The sequence below is a fragment of the Megalops cyprinoides genome, chromosome 6 (genome assembly GCF_013368585.1).
Source record: "Megalops cyprinoides isolate fMegCyp1 chromosome 6, fMegCyp1.pri, whole genome shotgun sequence".
Taxonomy (NCBI): Eukaryota; Metazoa; Chordata; class Actinopteri; order Elopiformes; family Megalopidae; genus Megalops; species Megalops cyprinoides.
In genome coordinates, this window is record NC_050588.1 from 21,047,311 (window position 1) to 21,070,928 (window position 23,618).

Below are 23,618 nucleotides of genomic sequence, written 5' to 3' on the forward strand. Positions count from 1 at the left end.
AAAAAGGTATATAACTCCATACATAGGTATAGATATACCAACAACTTACTGAATGAACAACATCTGCTGGTGCAAGTGCCATCCGTTCCTTGAGAAAATGGATTTATGACAATCAAAATACTATGTATCTAGCCTGTGGAAATCCAAATCCCATGGTGAGATGACTTGATCACTTACAGAGAGGCATGCATGAACCATGGCATCAAGGGGGACATGGACAAAATGCTGTCCCTCCACCGCCCACCCCACTACCCTCTCTGCCAAAAAAAGTCATCCATGACCTTCTAGCCTAATTTACTTCCACAGGCAAGGCTATTCTTTTCATGTCTTTTCAGTGGCTTGGAAGTGCAGGGAGTAGCTGACCTTAATCTATTACAGTAAATGAATTACAGGGATTGTCTGACTGTGATAAATGGTCCTTGCTTACTACAAACTTTAAAGCAAGGTTCAAAACGCCCAAGACCGTTTATACACAGACAAAATATCTGAGGTGTGCCCAGCTACACATGTGTTCACAAACACGTGTCTACACTGAACAGTTCAAATTTTTTGTCTGTTAAAAGTCTACTCTCTGAGTTCAATCTCTGTACATACCAATCATACTGAACCAAAGTAGATTAAAGACCTGCTTGCTCATGCAATATTCACAAGTATAGCCATGGAGAACACTTTTGGATTGCAGAGCCAGGAAAGACTAAACACTGATAAGCCCAGAACATTATCTACCTATCTACCGCAAATGCTAGGTATGACTTTTAAATGCTTCACAGCATTTTAACATAACCAACCTTGTCACGCTTTCCACATCAACAGAGGATTACCAGGCTTTAAACAATGGTTTTAAGCAATGCAATGGTGCCTTCTGAACCATCTCTGCTGTTGCCACGTAACTTCATTTTGGGAGTAAAGGTAAGCAAAGGTACCATTTTTAATGTTCTGTTTACATCAACATCATTTATGTTTGATGGATGCAAAGGCACGCCTAAAGGTTCCTATAGTTTTTGTTTTTTTATTATTAATTTGCTGTAAGCATTGAACATTGGTCCTTCGATCACTTAAACATTTTAAACCTAGTAATAAATAATTATGAAAATAAAAAAGTGCTGAGGAGACTGTGGTACCTTCATTGGCCCTTTGCCCCACACCTGTGCAGATCACAGATTACCATGGCAACAGACCTTTCTCCATGACTTCCATGACTGTTTCATAGCATTACCAGAACAATCACCAACTTCACCAGAGGTTGTCAATAAGGCATACAGGGCCATCGGCACCAGACCTTACTGGTCATTGTAAATAAGGCAAAGAGGAAATTGTGAGTATTGAACTTGATCAGATATGGTCAACAAAGCATGGAGTAGACCATATGTATTGAACTTCACCTCAGTCAATAAGGTACAGAGAGGACCTTCAGTACCAAAACACTAAAACCAGTGAATGGATTAACTGAACTACACAAACTTAATATTGATCCCACAGGTCCACTTTTTAAAAATGAGAACTCGTGCTGATCCCTGTGTGGCCTCCTGTCAGACCCCTGAAAACCCATTTCAGCGACCACCACCACAGAAATAATGATGATCAAGACCATAATCATAATTGCCACCCCTGTCCCCTGATCACAGGGGCAGAGGGCAACAGGCACTAATTTCAGGGGTCAAGGCCCCGCCATCAGAGCAAACTCAGCCTGGGCTGTGTGATTGAGGGGCTTGCCACTCAGACAAATGGTGGAGCATCCAACCCGCTAGAGTGTGGTGGAAGGGAGCACAGTGCAAACAGGATTTCTGAACCTCTAACATCCTGGTACAGGTACAGATCTAAAGCTTCTTCACAGGTTTAGAAGTGTGCACACTCACACATGGATGCACAAGCAAACACAAATGCACACATACAGTATCTGTGTACAGTTAAGTATAAGAGGAGGGTTGTGACAATAGTTTCCTTTTTTCAGGTTCTTTTTCCCCGTCTGTAAAGCTGGTTTAATCCCAGAATGCAGTAGGAAAGACTCATTATACCCTGGCCTTTCCCAGCCTTTTCTTTTCCACCTTCGTACAGCCATCAGACTGACCTTTCAAAGGAAAAACCAGCAACACCCCATTCCCCCCACCACCACCCCTACCACCCACCCACACACCTCTGCAGACTACTGCAGGCACAATACACTACTTACAATGTAATACCCACAATGCACTGCAGTCACATTCATTGCACAGATAGAGATCTCTGGGTCTTTTACAAACACTCAAATGCCAAGTCTTTACTGTTTGTCTCAGGATCTTGCAGTAGTTCTGTTGTTTAATGTTTAATCTTCTTTGACACTCTAGCCCAATCAACGGTAGTGCTCCTACTTGAATATGCTCAGTTTGTGGTGGATTTCTGATGTATGCTTTACTGATGACTCCCACTCTTTTCATATAGCAGAATTTTTTAGTCTGCAAATGTCTAGCTATGCCTAAACACTAGGTGTTGGAGAAGGTAAATCCATTCCAGGGTAGTTCAAACACTAACACTTACAACAGATTTAAGGATTTTTTTAATGCTTACCTCAAACTGCCTGACAACAGCAGAGAAGGCAGGTGAATTTCGACAGCTCTCTTCCAGCAGAGCCATGCTTCGATCATACTCGGAGATGTAGGAGGTGAAGATAGCGAACTCCGCCCGTCTCGACAAGATGACATCGGCAATCTTCTGGCTCTCCTCCCTGATTAATGACAGAAGCATTGGAAGAGCTTTGTTTATGTGCTTATGGATGACAATCTGATGGCTTCAAGCTCAGACGCAACACGTACACACTCAGCGGGTCAATAATCATATTGGGCCGCTGGTGTTCTCCCATACAAATCTTCCTTTTCTGCTGTGGCTTTTAATATTCAGATTAGTTTAACAAAGATTAATTTAGGAGATACATTTAATGAAGGTCAGGAGAAGTCTATGGATTATTGAATGTTTGCCTGATGATCTGGGAAACTCATAACTTTAAAGATCCCTTCTTGAAGGTTAAATGGCATTGTATGTGTGCATGTGTAATGTGTGTGTGTGTGTGTGTGTGAATGTGTGTCTCAAGTTGTGTGTGGATGTGCATGTAAGTTTGTGTATATGCGTGTTTGTATGTCTGTGTGTGTGAACAAGTGTTTGAGTGTATGTGTGTGCTTGTGTGTGCATGTGTGTGTTCATGTGTGTGTGTGTGTGTGTGTGTGTGTGTATGCACACATGTGCGACTCTCAGCTCGTGTGTCTCACCACTGTTTGAGGCGTGTCTCCAAGTCATTGAGGACGTTGCAGTGGAATTGGTACACTTCAGGCAGCTGTTTCAGAATCTCATTCAGCTGGTCCTCCCCCAGCGCCGGCTCACCCTGCTCGCCTCCAGCCGCCCCCACTGCTGCCCTGAAGTCCTGCAGGACACAGAGAGAGGGGGCCAGGGCCACTTAAGCTTTACCTACACAAAGTTCCAGGAATTTGAGAGGGAGGGCAGCTCTGGAGAGGGTCAGGGCGGCCCCACATCCCCGCTCAGTCCCCCCTACCACTCCTCTTTCCTCCATCCCTCACCCCTCCACCTCACTTCCTCCACCCTGGGACAGCAGCTGCTCCGCCCACAGGCAGCCCCAGGCCTCTCCCACAGCAGGAGGAAGGGGACCCTTGGCTCTGACCATGACCACGGTGACCACAGCCCTGCTTTAAGGAAGGGACCGCAGTCCGACCGTCATTAATCTGACCCTCACATCTGGAGCACTTCCCTGGGTGTGTGTGTTGACTAACGTTTAAGACCGTGGACTCTGGCCCTTTGGGACTGCAGGTTCAAGTACTGGGCTGGGCACTGCATTTGTATCCTTAAGTAAGCAAGGTAGTTTAGCGCAGCGGCTCCAGTCTGAATGATTAACAGATAAAACTGCCTGTATGCATCAGCCTGTAGCAGCCCTCTGGAGGTCATCAGTTTCAGTTCCAGACAGAGACAATCTGAAAGCACATAAATACAATGATAGACCTGTGACACAACACTATACAATCTCGCATTCTTCGTATTGTGACAATTGTATCTGAGCTGCTATTTATCATTGTCTGAGTCTATCATTCCTGCTGCTTCATGCACTTATTGTACTCAGCACTTATTGTTTTCTTTATTGTTTCTGACAAACAGCTCCAGACATTCAAAACCATTCCCTTGTCCACATGCCAAACTAATAATAACTGCATGAAAACTCAAAGAAGTTTCTCAGAATGCAGCTCATCCAGCCTTTCTTTTCCATTTGGCATGTCAAACCTCATTATTTTATTTATTTATTTATTTATTTGCTGGAACTGAGAGATGAAGCCCTAGAAATAGCAGTTTCCTGTATTCACTGAATGACTTACCAAATGACTCTCTCACTGACTGACTGGCTGTCACTGAATGACTTACTAATTGATCAGCTGACTGACTCTCTCACTAACTGACTGAGTGAGTGAGTGACTGACTGGCTGTCTTGCTGACTGACCAATGACCTGACTATCTCAGTAAGGGACTTAACAGTAAAAAGCAGGACCTCCTTTTTCCACTAGTTGCTGAAGTGCTGGCAAAGAAGTCATAGCCCCTGAACCATGCCTGCACAGGTCTTGTTTAAAATTGAAACCACCCTGAATGAAATAAGAAACTTCCAGCTAGCTGAGTCTGACTAGCTTTCTCTCGATTTCATCAGTATGGGTAAAAGAAACAGCAGGACTCAGATCTGAGACAACCCGGGAGCTCTGTGTCCAACCTGTTTTTGAGAAACACCCGCTGAAAAGCACAACTTCACTTCCCACTCAGGACTGCGTCTGGAAAGTCTTTGTATTTTGTTATTCCCCATTAAACAATAGAACAATAGCTGGTGTGTTTTGTCCTGAATCTGTCCCAGCGGTGGATTTTCACAGCTGCACACATAAGAGAGGGAGGGCTCAACCTGGAATCTGTGGATCAGCCCAGTCACAGATCACAGCTCCATGAAATATTTCTAGATATCATTTTGATACTTACTCATGGACCACTGCTGATGTACCCCCATGCAGGCATGGTGCCAGGAGAAAATACAGAGGGGTGCAACTGCAATCCACAGGGGTGCACAAAAAGTCATAAATACTATGTAGATAAAAGGATATAAGGAGACAACTGGGGTGCACTCAGGTCTGTTTGGGGGTGCAATGTACCCCTAAGCACCCCCATAGCGCCAAAGTCATGCAAAGTGGCTTAACCATCACAATTTCCCCTATAAACTGTAGCTAAATTGATAGTTAATGGCTAAATGGACATCGCTAGTATGGATAGTTAAGCTCTGATTGAAAACAAAATAAGTTAGTGCTGGGTGAGGGCTTAAATAATGCTGTACCTTTAACATGACTACATACTGCTTCAAAACTACACACAGCTGCCCTTAACACTGGTCCACACTCTCTTGTACTGTCTACAATGAATACTGTTGCACTCCTAGGCTTTTTGCAGTAGGTCATTGGTAGACACATCCCATTACGCCGTCCCTATGGGCGTAGTGCATCTTTCACACTGTCAGGACTGGGAACCTGTTCTGACAGACCACTAATGAAAACTAATGAATTTCTTTGTGACGTAGAGCATCCATAACACCTGGGTCTTACTGCCTCCCACAATGCCACCACAGTCATGCTTTTACCCCACACAAAGCTTTTCCTATGCTATCCAACCAAAGCCTACAAAACACACAACTAGGAACCTTGCCCCAAAACTATTTCTTTTAGAATGGATATAAAATAAATACCTGTCTGAGCAGACAATGTGTGGGGATTAAGTTCTTTTTAATAAATTGCATTCTGCCTATCACGTGGAAACACAAAGTGTGTGTTATCTGTTAATTGTTGTTCTAAATCATCACATTCTGCTGTGATTCTTGGTTCTCAAGCTTTCACTGGAAGATTTACACTCTTTGAGATACTTATAAACTGAAGAGGTTAGTGTCCTCCTGTAGCATCCTCCACATCCCTCATCTTTCATCAGATGTAACTTGTAGTTGCCATCCACAAGCAGACAATCACTGTCTTCTTTTCTGCAGTGTTTGAATAAGTGAAGGGCTTGTCTACATGAATTAATACATGAATCACATACACCCAAGGAAGAGCAAGGGAACAATGATTAGATGTAAGGACACATGGAATTTTTCTCAGAAAGAAAATGAGCTCAGAGAAAGTCTTTCAATAATAATAATAATGATAATAATAATAATAATGTAAAATGTAGTAGTACTAGTAGTAATAATAACACTATTTATACAGCAGTTTTGATTTACAGAGAGGCCTTGAAGACATCATATTAGATGTAAAATTAAAACTCAGATTATTGAGATCACAGCAGACAGCAAGTCAAATATATAGTAGCAAAAGACTTAAATGAAAATTGAGGCAGTATAAAAATAGGAACATACACATAAAAGCAGAGCTTTTGTTAGAGGTTGCGAGCATTCACCCTTCTAAGGGCCATGGTCCCAAATAAGAACTGGAACGGATACACATCCTCTGAGAAACCTTAGACAGAGGTCAGGCATGTTGGAAAAAAATGCATCTAAGTAAACCCTCATTAGTCAATGAAAAAGGTCATTCCTCTCAGATAAAAGTGAACCTTTCCACCTTTGTCTTTTTCATCTCCTCCTTCTCATGCTGTAATGATAACATAAGTATTCAAGGAAGTGAAAGAAATTGATATGGAGCACTTCAGCCTAATTATTTTTTGGTTTTAAAACATGATGTATACATGCAACATATTTTACACATTGCTATAATGGCGGCTTTATCGATATTACTGGCTCTATCACATTAAACAATAAGCAATAGAAAGAGTGTGTTTGATCACGCTAATACCTCAAGGCAAGCTCTGATTGGTTGTGATATTTGAACTCATCCAACGATTCATTACAAATACATCCATCGTATTTCAGCAAATCTAACTCAAATGGAGAAAAAAACATTTCTTGAATGAAAGTGTGTGTTGAAATATGTGCAGAAAATATCTGAGATAAGTGGCAAAGGACTATCTATGTATTGCCTTTGAGACATTCAGTTAAAAACTTGCGCTGGGCTTGATTGTCAAATACACACACAGAATGAAGTCGTGTATCATGGCACATCAGACTACGCATTGACCTTTGCATCACCAGGTCTCTGGCACCCTCTTGATCGTGGGCACGGCACTGGCATTATGAGGAGTGATGATACGGTCACAACCACAAATAAAGGTTACCCAAACAAAAGCCTGCTGCGTACATTTGGCGTCACCCTCTGACAGACTCCTTCAAATCAACCTCGTCACGGCAGACGGGGAAGTCTGCTTCACTGGAACAACACTGATAAACCTGAGCTAGGCTGGGGCTCATTGCCCAGCAAGAGAAAGGAAAAAAAGAGCCAAGAACCTGCCACATGGATGGTTCGCTATTGGCACACAGGAAGTGATGTCACTGGTGATATAAGTGTACTCTGTTACTCTGTAGTCTATAAGTCTATTCTTGGAGCCCTGAGTTTCAGACAATGTTGTCTATAATAATAGCTCTGGTAGACTGGGGAGTAGACTAATGAAAAAGGCAATCTACCAGGCAACAGGTCAAAAAGATGATTATTATACAATTAACTCTGGTATGACCCTTTACCTTGATTAAAAAAGGTTTAGATGGGGACAAAACAACGAGCCCACCAAATTTATTTTTCAATGTCTCAATTTACAAGATCTTAGATGAACTGATATACAGAAGCACAAAAACATGACTGAATTCATTAGTGACTATTCATTCCTGGCAAGGTTAATGTTTTCAAATAACTTGTTAATGATGCTTTTGGATTTTTAGAAATAGTGAACAGAATAAACTGATTGCAATGATATGCATTACTGCTTACAGCAATGAAAACTTGACAGAATAACATATGAACTAAAATGGCAAATATGAAGACTGACTACATGATACACACAATGTCACTCTTCCCAACTGCTTTTAGACAATGATGTCATGCAATCACCTTTAATGGGACTTACTGGGAATTAAAGTAGGAACCCTATCTTCCGTTCTAATGATAACTTTTCGGATTCCAGAGTATGAAACATATTGAATCCACATTGAAAATGGTAGAATCTACCAACAAAAGAACATTCCGTTTGTGATGCTGAATCTGTGATTAATCCATTGGGATTCAGAATTGTGCAAGCCCTACAAAACCAAATTAAACTGAACAAACATCATTACTATTACATCCCTAAAATTCACCTTTATGTGACTTGTAGAATGCAAAAGACAGTAATTGCAGTTGACACATTGATTCAACACTTAGAATGTTAATTACACTTGATTAAAACTGCAAGCGTGAGCTTTTCAAGTGATATTAAAACACCTGTTCTGGGGTCAGGCAAACTAAAACCATCGAAAGGAGGTCAACAAACAAAAATTGTATTTTATGAGGATGTATCTTAAAATGACCATGGAGAAAAATAAGGTAGCACACAGTTCTGATGTTGGCTTGCCACTACAGAGCTATGTCTGAGACAGACATTTAGGGTTCTTCACCTGAGAGATGCTTTTATCCAGAGCAACCTACTGCAGTAATAACAGGACAATGGAACACAAATTGCTTGTAATGTGTGCTTCAGTCTGTCCTGTAATCAACACATGGGGCAAGTATGAGCGAAGTATGAACGAATGCATGGCATAATGTAGTGCTTAAATTCAGCAGAGTAGATAAAAAGCCCTGGGAAAGGAGTGGCAGGGGAGTGTTTACCCCAGATAGCAAAGGATAAGCCAAGTACAATCCACCACAAAGGGACAATGCAGCAGCACCATTTTCATGAATATTTTATGTTATGAAGGCTCAAGTCCTTTGCTCAAAGTTTCAGCATTACCCATCAGGATTCAAATCCACCACCATCCTGTAACAGTGTCCTGAACCCCATCAAAAACACATGGTTCACATTACACCACTGAGCCAACTGCAAGCTTAGGCCACAGAATCCATCATTTCCACCATTGCCTATATCATTCTACAACTGCCTCGCCCATAGCACTCCAGTCCTACCCGCCCGCTGCCTGCCCCTGAGCACAGGAGCCAAGGGGATTGGACGATATGAGCTGTTTTTTTCTGACTGATAGGTGGAGAGAAGGGGTTTGAATTAAGGGATAAATGGCAGGAGCTGATTTCTAGACCTGAAGGCTTCTGTAGTTCAGTTGTGTGTGGTTTGTGTGTTGTCAACCAGCTTGGTGCTACAGGGCTTCTCTGAGGGGTATGATTTGTAGGAGACATTGAGCTTCATGGAGAATAACATACAAATCGCATTCAAGAGCTAAATGTTAAACAGTAACTCGTAAAGACAAAGCTTATGGATACACACCCAAACAGTAGGTCAAAAGAGCTTTATAAAAGGAGAAACGATACAGTGTTTGCAGTATCCATGAGATTGTGTTTCCTACCTCGTGTAATACTTTGAGTCCCTTTACATGCCTGTAAAATACAAAAGGACCTAGTCAAGACCTTTATAACAGTATTAAAATGAAATAATGAAGAATATGAACTCATACAGAATGAACACATGTGAACAACACACATAAAAATACATGTATCCATTTTTATAAATAAATATAAGTATTCTTCACAATGGATTAAAACTATTGTAAATATGCTGTTTTTATTATTATCATGTGTAAGTATAATATTGAGTAGTCTTTTTAGCTCATTAAATTTCATGACAGCCTCAAGTGACACATTTATCACCTAAAATTACATACAGAATACAAGAATACAATGTAAGAAGAATTACATTTGCTCTTAGGCTCATAAATGTTTTGTATATCAAATAACTCTGTCAACTGAGTATTTATAGACTTACATAATATTTATATAATATTTGTATATTACATATCATAAAAGATGTTTCAAATTATAAGGTCTGAGATGTTACATTTTTTTCATGAATGAAGAGGCCCTGAGATTTAGTTACTGCTATATCATATTACAATATTTGACAGCCAGTGTATATTGACAGGTGAGAAAATATGTTACTTGGTTACTTACAGTTTCTCTGAATCCACCAGCTCTTTGGCAATGTAGAATGCTCTGGACCGACCATCTGTCTGTGTGGGAGGGATAAAAATGGGATCATTATTGAGCGGAGAGAGTGAAGGCTCATTTAAAGTAAATATTTGTAAAGTGTGGGCACTACAAAAGTGTTTTGCATATGTTTACTGGGGCTATTATGAACCTGCTCTTATCTGATTGGACAACAAACATGTCATTAAACTAAATTTTTGTCATTGTCTGACTTGAGTAAGATATCACTTTTGCATTTCAATGTAAAACAGCTTCTTCTTTTGAGAAATTTTTCAGTTTGATTAGCTGATTTGATTTGATTGTTATTCATTGGCTGAATGCATGTTAACTCATAAACACTGAAGTGAAAAGTTTAAATATTTCAAATATAGCATTTGTTAATGCTACAGCTTTTGTAGTGCCCCTGACCTTAGATTGGAATTGGTCTCGTATCTGTTTTGTGTGTTTTCCTGTGAGGAATAAATCTGAATAAATATGAACATTAACTGAAGGTAACTGAACCAATGGATAATGTGTACTCAGAGCGAGACTAATTCCTTTTCAGTAAAGGAGTAAAAAAAAACAAACACTATAAACATAAAGACCAAGATGCAATCCAAAAACTAATTTCTTTGAAAAATATGGATTTAATTCAGATGTGTTATTATGCACTGCAAGAAAGCTGGCACAGCTTGCACAGCTTGCACAGATTGTCTGTATAATGAAAGCTAATAATTGTGTTGTCATTATTCACTGCCAAAGATACAAATTTGACATATGTATCATAGGTACAAAAGCACACCACAATTGTTGAATAAATGAAATTCTTATATCATCTTTTATATTCTAAATAAATTGTAGCAAACACATTATTCCCTCTTGCCCTATTCCATCTCTGAGGACTGCAAATAAAATATATCCATCTTCTGAAAAGACTTCCCGAGATGGGAAAATCCGCGGATTTTATTTTGATGAGTGTCTTCAGCCAAAAAGAAAAAAGGAAACCAAAGTCACATGACCTGTAGGGATTGAGCAGGGCCCTGAAATACATTTTTGTCTCATCGAATGGTAATGGAATATTTGCATATGCACAAGTTTTTTGGGGTAATGTCATGCTTATTTCTAAGCAACAGACCCGCAGATTTTTGCATGTGGTAATAATGATGGTATCAAAGCACACACATTGCTGGGTTTGCATCAGGACCATTCTGCTTGAATGATCATTGTACTCTTTTACATCTTTTTTCACATACATTTTTCAACAGCCACCTTATAAAGAAAGAAATCTGCTGTCCCCAAACCAGCTTACACAATCCAGTTCTTTTTCAGCCAGCAGGAATCAGAGGGACAGAGAAGGCTTGTAGTCAATGCATATCAGATTAACTTGTTGTATCTTGACACTCAGTCTTTGCAATCAAACTTTGGTGCGACTCACCTGTCTGTCGTAGCTGTAATCCACACACCCATCTTCCTCCTCTGAGGTGCGGCCCTGGTCCTCCTCACCGGCTGGTTCGCCTGCTGGCCCTGGCGCCATGGGGCATGCACGGTAGGGCTCTGTATAGGCACTGTGAACCCCAGGACAGAGGACAGAATCAGTACTGGAGAAAAATACTGATGAAAATCAATAGGAAAAAAAAAACATTTTATTTGCTTAGCAGATGCCCTTATGAACCTTGCTATAGGGAAAAATGAAAATGTTGTCTCTGCAACCCTCCACAAATCTCAAGTTACAAGCCAATTTCACAACTTAAACATGTTGTGAAACTGGTGAATGCTACTGCAGAACATTCACACACACATGCATATGCAAACACACATGCATCTACTCGCACACACAGACACACACACACACACACACACACAGAGGTGAGATAATATTAAAGCAGCAGAGAATGCAGACCATCGCTCTTCATTATAGCCCTAAACCCTTTCCAAACATCTCAGGGACCCTACAGCCCAGCGACCAAGCTCAACTCCAGGTGTAAAGAACCAGTGTACCCAGCCTGAGATCCAGGCCGAATAATTAAACTCATCAGCCTCTTCATTTCTCCTCTCAGTTTAAACAGTATTTGTCCTTTATGGAGAACTTAAAAACGAGTCAGATTGCAGTGCTCTGGTAGCAGGGTTGTGCGATGCTGCAGAGCCGCCAGTGTGGATACAGCACCAGCAACAGAGGGGATGAAAATAATGATAATAATAAAAATATACAAATTGCCCAAACTCAGATGGGTGCAGCTAATCATACCTCAATGATTACTATAAACCTGGTAGATATAAATTATATCTATAAATATGATGAATGGTATTGCTGGGATCACTCCCAGAGTGAGTTTAATACAGAATTCCCACAACAAAATAGTTCTAGAAGTATACATTTATAGAAATTGCTTTGACATTTCAGAAAATGCATTTAGCCACAAAATAATAAATAGAATATAATACTAAAAGCTCTCCAAGCTTTCCAATGAAAGTGTCCAATAAAAGTCTCCGTAACTGCGATGCCAACCCACACAAAGCTTCTATGACAGAATATGTGGAAGGAATTGACTGTGACAAAGAAAAAAAAATCTTTGATTGTTATCACTATGGTTTATGCTTATTGTTTCCAGTATGACTGGGTGTTAAGAATGACTTTGGATCAAAAGAGTGATAATGCCCGCAGACAAATCTGTGACAATGCCATGTCAGCCTTGTTATGGTGTCTTACACAATGTGTTTGTATTTGCTTAGCAGGCACCATTTGCAGACATGAGGTCATGGTCCACACAGTATCCTTTTCAGCAGCTGTGTTTTTACTGAAGCAGTTCAGGTTAAGCGCCCCAGTCAAGGGAGCTACCTGCAGTGCCCTCACACAGAATCTCAACCTGCAACCTTTTGCAAACCAGCCCATGACACTTTCCAGAATAACAGCATCTGTCAAAATCAGGTTTGCGGACATACTAACACTAACAAGTCACTTCTCTTCTTTTCATTGTTTCTCTTCTCCTATCCACTCCTCCTTCCTCCCCTTGTAATATCCTCATTCTCTCTGCTCTTCTCCTGCCCTGCTGTGATAATACAGACTGCTGGGTCCTGATTGTGCGGACATTAACAGCATGAATGCAGACGTTCAGCTTGATGACTTTAGCATGTTCCTCCACCCAGGAGTCAGGGAGGGAGTTCCACATGACTTCACTCATGTTGTGCAGCTCCTGTGTATTAAAGGTTAACAGCTATCCAGTTGAGCATCATGTCAACAGAGACAAAACCAATCTTTTCACATGGCCACCTACACACACACACACACACACACATCACAGCATCCAGACTCTACAATGAACAGCTGGGGGGTGGGCGGGGGGGGGGGGGGGGGGGAGCTCAGCCTCAGACTGAGAACCTCAATACAGTGACACACGCCCCTTCTCCTTCGAGTTCATTTTGTGCATCCCGAGTGACACCCCACGGCAGGGCCGCTCTTTGAACCCCCCTCACCCTGGTGACTGATGGGTGGGTTATTTCTAAAGGCATGAAAGCCCCTTTGTGTTGGTGATCTATCCACTGCATCCCTGGGTGACAGGGTGGATTAGTACTCCACTCCTTCTGTTCTCTTCATGTCTAATTCTGTGTCCAGCTGTGCTGAAATGGTCACCATATGTTTTGCTTCTCCAGGAGCCCTCTCTTCTAATGGATACAGTCGGGTACACCTCTGTATTTAGATGTCTATATTCCCCCCAAAATCCTTGGCAAGCTGCAATAACAGGTACCGTAATTAAATTATAGTGTCTTAATAGGAAGAAACCCAACAGTGAAATCGTAGGCTCACAAATAAATTAAAGAGTGACATTTCAGTGGAGAATTATCACCTAATATAGACAGCTCCAATAGACAGCTACTGAAACATTCAATCTAAACATGCGTGGAGGTTTTTACTTTGTGGGGTAAAATATTTAAATCTCTCCCACCAGATAAATTCAATAAAAGGTGTGATCTTGTGACATCCAAGACCTAAATCTAATCTCTCTCTCTCTTCTTCTCCCCCTCTCTCTTTCTCTCTCTCTCTCTCTCTCTCTTTCTCTCTCTCTCTTTCTCACATTTTACACAGGGACAGCAAAATGCTGTGTACACTGTTAAACCCTTTATAAGGAAAGATAGCCTCCAAATTAATCACAAGCAGACTGATTTCTCACTTGCAAACTTATAGCTGGTTGGCTTCTCAGATGATAAATGTCTACTCTAATTCCAGACCCCTCAGGGAATTAAAAACCTTTCTTTGGAAGAACAATAAAAATGTAGTAAGTGATGCTTTAAGGTAAAGTATGCCTCCTTCAACATCTAGGGGTTTTCACAATTCTGTGTGATTATACATGAAAACTGCTTCAGTAGACAAGCTTCCAAGTGTAATAAATTATTTTTTTGTGTGTGTACTCATAAAATACAATGTCTATCATTCACATTCCCCAGTCTGGCATGTTTTATATTACACCATATTAATATACTGCATCGTTATAGTAAGTACTTGTTACTTTGTTGTGTCACAATACTACACACAAATTAAGCCATTTTCCATGTCTAAAAGGTAAGTTTTCAATACTCCAACCCACACAATTTTTCAGCATTAATGTCTCATGTAGATGTGGTAGAAATCTCACACTGGAAATTTACATTTGTTTCATTGGCTACTTTCACATTAAACTTTGACAATACACATAATGTAACATTTTTCCATCAGCAATAGTAACCTTCAGAACAAGGCTGAAACATTTTCATTAATGCAATGCAATTACCATTGCATTTTATTATACTCTTAAGCTAAAATTGGTTTGGCACATTACAAAGGACATTACAGTTTTTTTAAACTTATTTGTTCCTATTTTCATTGACTTGAGAGGGTTTAAATTCACAATTCTATTAAACTAAACATTGAGCATTAAAATATTCATTAGAAATGTGAGCATATATTCCTCACAATGGCACTCTTAAAGGAAGTACAAATGGTAGAACTGGTCCATTAACAGGCTGCAATTCCCTAAGTTTTCTATATGAAAGTATTTCATTTCATGCAGAATAGAGAGGTCTAATATGAAGATGTGAAATTCTAAAATTACATTTTCAACATTTGTAAAATGCCCACATGGCAATATTTTAATTAAGTGGTGCACGAGGGCCAAAAGTAATCTACATCACCATTCTGTAAAAGCTTTAGTCTGTTGGTTTCTTTTTGCCAGTTGCATTAAAACACATCACCTTTGGAAAAAATCTTGCAGTCAAAACTTTGTGTAGAGCTTTGGTGAGTGTGTGTCATGAGTGATATGAATGAAACATTTTACCTCTCTCATGTTTTCAAATGCTCTCTGTCAACTCAATACATTTTCAAACTCTCTGTTGCTACATTGTTCTGGACTGTACAGTGATTGGTACTTGACAGGGGCCGCTGCAATAGCAAGCTTCCTGATTGGTGCTGTAGGAGCAGGTGACCACAAGGAGGCGGAGCATGCTGTGGTGTGGTCCTTCGTACAGTTCTCCCAGACCCCATGTGAGTGTGAGGCCGTTGCACAAGGTGCCTCTCAGAGACTGGGAGGAGAACTCCCTCTCGCTACCCCACCCTTATCCTGTAGCAGGATGTCCCGCGAAACCCCCGCCCTGTTCAGTCTGCATGGGTATGTCTGCAGTGTGTATGTGTATGTCTGCGTGTATGTGTGCATGAGAATGAGAGAGAATGTATGTGTGAATGGGTCCAGCTTGTGCATCTATCTGCATCATGTAAGTGTCCAGCTAGCATACGGTTGTTGTGTGCGTGCATGTGTGTGTGCATGCATGTGTGTGTGTGTGAGAGAGAGAGAGAGAGAAAGAGAAGGAGTATGTGTGCGACTATTTGTATCATGTGCAAGCGTCCATCCAATATGTGAGTGTGATTGCCTTGAGGAGGATTTGCCTTCAGCATTTTGCCTTTCTCAGCAAAACTACATTTGAGCCGTGGACTGTTTAAAACACACTCTATTTTAGCTCTTGCTCTAACACTCCAGATATGATAAAACCCATTTACGCTGGCCTTCAATGGCCAAATTCAAAATACAGCTCATTGCTTAGGATACAATGATCTATGATTCTGAATCGTTAACCTGAGCCACTACTCCACACTGAACAGACCCAATCACAGACCAAAGAGGACCTCTAAGAATTTCTAAGAAGCAAAAGACATGAACATTACTTGAAATTATATTAACCTGCAATATTACATCTCATGATTCTACAATCTGTATGAATCCTTACCAGATAAAATCTTTTTGAAGTAAAGCTTAACATGTTTGACCATTTGGGTGCTTTTAAAAAAGACCAGGATGGGAAGAAACCTGTTGGAATGGCTGGGGCTTCATCCCCTGGGGACTGGAGCAGAGAAACCTCTGGAAACAACATCTGTCAAACTGGGTCGCTCAGAACAAAAGAAGACCCAGGGCTGGGAAACGACAGTAACAATAACAAAAACAAAAACAACAGCTTCTTGCTTTTTGAAGCCGGGCTTACACAACAATGCTTTCTTGGGAGAGGTGCCACACCTCACGCTGTTGTTCTAACTGCAGGGGAGTCTGGGAAGTTCGCGCTCTCCTCACCCACCTCCTGACTGCCCCCCCAACACACACACACACACACACACGGACACCCCACCCCTTCTCACTGTGGCCCTCTTGTCTTGCATTTCCTGTAAACAGTGAAGTGGAAGCTCATAGGCAGGGCGCTTCCTCCCCGGGGATGACCTGGCAATGACCTCACCGCGCCTGCCGCCTGGCTGCCCCACACCCATGCCCGGCTACCGGCAACACCTACAGCCTGCCTCCGTTTACTGATTCCCAGCCAATGTCTCCATGCAGCAGAGTTCTCAACCCTTTCCATGGGAGACTCTTTTTGCCTGTTCTCTATTAGGGGCCAAATGCAGAGTCCACACTTCTCACACCTCATATACCTTTTGAAAATTTCATCCAGCACAAAAAGTTGCTGAAATCATTTTTTTAAAATGATGAAATCCAAGTACGTTTTGACCATGTCGTTATTTGTCAGGTCAAATTTTTATGGAAGAGGATTACATTTCAATATATTACATTACACGCATTTAGCAGACACTCTTATCCAGACTTCCAGCACAACAGAACATAAGTGTATCCATTCAAGTTGAATGAACAACATTGTCAGACCAGTCTAACAACACTCACAGACCAACGAATGTGTGAATAACACCATTCAACCCCTACCCTAAGTTAACTTGGGCAACATGACTATGTAACAGAAACCAATTACACTAGGACACTGAATCCAAAATACATCACAATACTACACCTAAAATAAACATCAATCCTAGAGGTAGCCGGCTGTTGGGGGCAGGGATTGAGGTGGAACCAAGGATTACAAAAGGCACAGCGTAGGCTCTCTTTTGCAAGTTATTCTCATTACAGGCACCCCTGGAAATCTATGGAAGTGCACGTCATAATTTTCTTTTAAAAGTTTGTCGAGCTAAATAGCTATCCCTCTGATCAAATCAACCAGATCTCACTGGCATTGCTGTTTTTGCTCTGTAGCTAGTCAGAGGGGTCATATCTTCATGCTGTTTGGACCACACATGGTCTGCAGTTCACAGCTTGACAGCTGCTAGCACCCAGCATGAAACTCCAACTTCCAGAACAGAGATCCTAACCACCAACCTCTCTTCGGGAAAGTCAAGAGGCACAGTCTATTGGGATCGGCTTGCAGGAATGGGTATTGGAGGTGGAGAAGGTTCAAAACTTGGGTGAAGATTCCATACCCCATCCAGAGACAGGACAGGAGGCACACGGAGACCCCGCCCTGGCCCTACTTCCTGCCCAAGACAGTACAGACATGCCCTGTGTGCCTGTGCCCTGTGCGCCTATGCTCTGTCATCACACAGCTCAACGGTTCATTAGACACACAGAAAGCCGGGGGCAAGGAAGATGTGGAGAAATGGTAATGGGAAAAAAATGTCAACAAGCCATAAGCTTGTGAAAAAAAAGTGCATACAAAGCCTATTAGGAGCTTACTGCATTAAACAGTAGCACCTGACATTTTGTTTTTTTTTTTCACCAAAGGGCAGCGCAGTGAAAAACTGTGGGAAAGCGTTCATTGAGTCAAAACAGATCCAGGCATGTCCAGAGGTGCAGTCCAATAATACAATCAGACTAGTAAAATACATCTATCCACACTGCACACAAGACCCAGCAAAACACTTTATTATAGAACCTCTGATGATTGATGCAGCTATAAACCACCATGCCGTTCCATTGATAATGCATTAAGCTTAGCTTAACTACAGCACAGCTTATGGTTATTAGTTAAAAATGCAGAATTCATTAATAATTGGTCCTAGAAAAAAACAAACCAGTGACCTTTGTTAAAATAAGGAGAAGTAATATTTTACTGGCCCTTGTTTTCAGACACCATTTAACAAGCAGCACTGTATTGAACTGCAAATTCCATGCATCTCTGGGGCTGCACTAGGCAAGGGCAGCAGGCACGGCACACATTAAAAGTTTAAGTAAAGCAAAACAGATGGTTGTAAAATGAGAAAAAGCACAACCTAAAAGCTTCTCAAAGAAGAACACAACTTAGTACTGCTGAGGAGAGAAAGATTTCCTGAGTCCCATGATTGTTTGGGGGGTCAAATCAAAGCTCTTCATTTTTGAAATATTAAGAGTTTTGAATGGTTTGTTTCTGTCAGTGATTGACAGCTCATGGAAGCTCCACCCATCGCTCCCCCTTCACTGTCATAATGCCCTGACTTCTGTCTCATTCAGAATCATATTGCAACAGCACACATGTTGAAAATGGTGTCACACCTTTCCAGGGCACCACTCCATTATGTCGTAGAGACTTTGAATATGGATACCAAAGGATGCATTCAGTCAACTGGCTTTACCTTTAGCTCAAAATTAAACTGAAGTGTCATTTCTTTCTCCTCAAAACAATTTGGCAAGCTATGCTATCAGCTATCATCAGGATTACCGAAAAAAAATGATTTGCATGTTAAGAACTTGTGCTAACCAGCTCCAGCCGTACACCTCCAAACACACACACCCTAGCCTGACTGGCTGGAGTGAAGGGTGATGACTCCTTAATGTGCTGATAATAAATCACTCCCACCGTTGCTGGGCAGCAGCCAAGGACGGCGCCAATGTCAACCCTGTACGGAAAACAAAAGCACCAGAGAAAAACCCTGAAGAGGACAAAACAACTGACCAATCAGATTGCAGCTTCACGTGGGTACGAGCCTACAGCCTCACCATTGAGCTAATATATAATGTCACTACAAGAAAGAATTTTGTACACTATATGGCCAAAAGTATGTGGGCACCTGACTATCACACCTATATGAGCTTCTTGGACATCCCATTCCAAAACCATGGGCATTAATATGGAGTTGCCCCCCCCCCCCCCCCCCTTTGCAGCTATAACAGCCTCCACTCTTCTGGGGAGGTTTTCCACAAGATTTTGGAGTGTGTTTGTGGGAATTTGTGCCCATTCAGCCAAAAGAGCATTTGTGAGGTCAAGCACTGATGTTGGACGAGAAGGCCTGGCTCACAATCGGTGTCCTATTTCATTCTAAAGGTGTTCAATGGGGTTGAGGTCAGGGCTCTGCACAGGCCACTGGACTTCTTCCACACCAAACTCATCAAACCATGTCTTTATGGACATTGCTTTGTGCACAGGAGCACAGTCATGCTGGAACAGGAAAGGGCCTTCCCCAAACAGTTGCCACAAAGTTTGGGAAGCATACAATTGTCTAAAATGGCGGCATGCTTTGCACCACTCCAGCCATCGCTTGGCATTGCGCATAGTGATGTTGGGCTTGTGTGCAGCTGCTCGGCCATGGAAACCCATTTCATGAAGCTCCCAACGCACAGTTCTTGTGCTGATGTTGCAGCCAGAGACAGTTTGGAACTCTGTAGTGAGTGATTGCGCTAAGAGCTGTGACTTGCTATCATCCATTACATCTCAGCAGTGTTCAAATGCTCTGAGAGACATATTCAATCTGGCTACATTATTATTTCTCCACTGCAAACAGCTGCTCACACACCCACAGGGAAAGGAGAATGAGTGAACACACACACAAATACATACACACAACACACATATGTGTGTATGTGTATGTCAGCACATACACACAGCCACCACATTGTGCACATATGTCAACATACACACACCCATATACTCATGCAAGTAGCAGAGGTCAGGCACAACACTTTGGTTTAATACAAAATACAAATACAAACGTATTTAATACAAAAGTATTCTATTTGATATAGAATTCTGAAGTATGATGAAGATATCAATATGAAAAAAAATCTCAGTTTTTAACCATTCTATATCAAAAATAGTGTCCTGTCAAGAGCTCTGTGACAATCTACTTGTAAAGGATATTATACAAAAAAATGAGTGATTGATGGAATGATTGACTGATATCAGAGAAGCTCAACTGAAATAAAGGGCAATGACAGTACTCAAGCTAGGCCATGTGTAAGAAAGAAAACATTATAATATATGGCCCATAAGTGGTAAAATACGCACTTTGTCATTTTACACACACCTTTGAGCCAAAAGTCCAAAAGTAATCCCCTTATACTGAAACAAAGTTTTTCCTGCATGACATAAATCTTTAGGAAGTGACACTCCATGCTCCCTATTCTCCTGGGGAGGTACTTGTAGTTCTTACAGATTTACCAGCCAATAAATCTCCAGGACCAGGCAGCTTATCAGAAGAGATTCATACATTTTTCCAACATGAGTTATATCCAGGTTTTATACACACGGTTACTGACTTTCTGCTGAAAGTATTCCTCTCTGGAGTATTCCAGTTAGTGGGAAAATGGCATTTTTTTAAGAATAAAGACCATATTAATTGTGCATTGTATCACTCAGTGTCTTTGCTGAATTGTAAAGCTACAACTCAAAGGCTAGAAATAATTGTACCTATGATTAACCCAAACAGGCTTCATTAATGCTGATATAAACAATATTGGACACATTTCCAGCATTCTGTAACATATTCATAGAAATTAGATTCCTCTCATGTTGAGTTTCTCTAGATGCTGAAAAGGAAGGACAGAGTAGAATAGAACAGAGTTTGTTTTTAGTTCTAAAGAAATTTGACCTGTGATCTGATTTCATTGGACAGATCAAAGCCATGCATTCAAAGATAAGTGCTGTGGCTTCCTCCCATAGAATACCTTCACAGAGTTTTCAGCTAAGCTGTGTGTGGCGTTGCTGAATAAATATGGATAATTGTATATGGATAAAAAGTAAATGTTAAGTTATTAAAAACAGTTTGGGTCTGGTCATGACAGTCACAGGCATGTGTTTCCCATCTCAACATTCCCACCACTCTGTTCACCAATAACCTCTCTGAAGTTATCACGTTACCTTAATTAAATCAACTGTACTACACCGTGGGACCATACAGCACTAGCCATTATCAAGCACTTCCTCTGAAGCTGTGGTTAAACAATTAGCAAAGACCATATACAGTAATACAAACTTCAAAGGATAAATGACTTTGAGCACATCAACTCAATATATGCAGGTAACATCCATCTCTACTCAGCAGAGCAAAAGTATACAACCCCAAGCTTAGCTGGATGCAACATGCATTTTGAAAAACCTCTCAGCTGTTTCTTGACACCCCACTGTCTGTCTAAAATTATAGTGCTCCTTTTGCTGGATAAGCTGGCTTTAGATACCTGGTTATCTTTGTAACAGATAACAGATGAGAGTCACTATGGGCTGTATGAAGATTAATCATTCAGGTCATATTTCGTGAACATCTGCTCTTCATAACACATTGACACATTGCACTCATTTCTTTTAACACAGACTTAAATAACATTGTCTGTAATGCAGTACATGGCCTACACAGCTCAGACTTTTTTATTTAAGGATAACCAGACTCTTAAATCCTTCCAGGATGTCAGCAATGACTTTGGAAGAAGCCCAAAATACAAGATAGCTACAACAACAACAACAACAACAACAACAACAAATGAAGATAGACTCAAAAATAAACTAGACCTAAAAGAGTTATATTCACCTCAGCCAGTGTAAAAGGGAACATTTCTGGAATCTTTAGCATAAAATCTGGAACTTCACAAAATATTCAACTTGTTTGGCAAAGTATTGTCATCATTCATAAACTTTCAGGTACCAATTCACAAAGCTGTGAGTATTTACACAGGAGTTCCAATGAGTATGTATAATGTTGCATTACTCCTTGATGTGGTTTTATTGAGTCTGTTTTTTATTTCTTTGCTTATTTCCATTTATCTTTTCCTCTTTGTTATGTATGTGAAAGCATGTAAAGCATTTGCTCAGTTTGCTTCTTGCATTTCCTTAAAGACTCAATGTTATCTTATTTCTGACAATATTTAGTGTTTAACTATGTTTCCTTGTTTAGAAACACAAATAAATAGATAAAGGCTAAATATCATCGCTGGGGGTGACAGACACATCACCAGTGCAAAACACAGAAAAAAATTGCTGATCTTATTCTCATGTAGTTGGCATTCTGGGTAAGAAGTCTTTCTAGGTGGATGTAAACCTTCCACTGGAGGGCCAACCTCAACCCTACCACCCTCCACCCACCTGCAAAGTGGACTCTCAGACCACTAACATTCACAGGGTGGAAGAAACAAGACTCACATGTGAGCATGGAAATGAAAAATGAAAAAAAAAGATAGCTCTCTCACAAGCATGGGAGTACCAGCTTAAAGACGGACCCTGTCTGCAATCCCAGAACACAATACAACCTGAACAGGAGATTTCTGCCCATTAGAACCACCCTACTAATTTACAGTATACTAAAGCCAACCAGGACCAAGCAATGTCCACTAAAAGCCCTTTGTAAGAGTTAATAAGAGTTCAGTTGTCTGGGATTCTGATAGGAGAGAGAGAGTGATGAGTCTATACAGTTTTAGCCACTGCATAGAGTTTTAAACTAGTGGCAAGAGATGGCTCCCTGTTAGAGGTTATCATCAAATCCAGCAACCCTGCCAAAACTGTCCTGCAACCTCTGTTCATCTAACAATATCCCCACTGTGGTGATACACATCTCAGTCATGACGAACTACATATAACTACCAGAACAGAAGTGACTGACTATATTCTGGCACTGAAATCCACCTCATAAGACTGCGTTTTGCCCCCTTAAATAGACTCTCCTCTTGCCTAGTACACGCATCCATAACACCACAGGTTCTTGATTACTGGTGCACCATGTGATTGCTGTTACAGGACTTCTATATTTAGCTTACTATATGTTGCCTTTACTATACCATTTATTTTCTCCAGATTTCTAACTCCTGTAAGTTTCTTCATGTGCAGACATTCACACACAGCCTCATCAAAAAATACATTCAGTCATCAAAACATTGTGTGGCAATAAAGAGAATGGTACACTCAGTGCATGTACATACAGTAAGAGAAAATAAATACTTCCTCTGATGAATCAGTGTTCAGGCATGTGTTTTATGGAGCTACAGTTACCAAGTTATTTGCTCAGTTTTCAGAGGAAGTGCTTTCAACAACATTTTATTTTGCATCTCAATGAAA

General features: G+C 40.9%; 1 protein-coding gene across 2 annotated transcripts in view; it reads right to left on the reverse strand.

Moving 5' to 3' along the window:
* Window positions 1-23,618, reverse strand: part of LOC118779032 (FYVE, RhoGEF and PH domain-containing protein 5-like) — a 45,529-nt gene that overhangs the window by 13,841 nt on the left and 8,070 nt on the right. For both annotated transcript variants that reach the window (XM_036530855.1, XM_036530854.1), the window contains exons 3-7: window positions 11,473-11,602; window positions 10,023-10,081; window positions 9,422-9,452; window positions 3,240-3,391; window positions 2,545-2,701 (exon numbers count right to left, since the gene is read on the reverse strand). In XM_036530855.1, coding sequence (XP_036386748.1) covers window positions 2,545-2,701; window positions 3,240-3,391; window positions 9,422-9,452; window positions 10,023-10,081; window positions 11,473-11,602 — 529 coding nt within the window. The remainder of the gene's footprint in view (window positions 1-2,544; window positions 2,702-3,239; window positions 3,392-9,421; window positions 9,453-10,022; window positions 10,082-11,472; window positions 11,603-23,618) is intronic.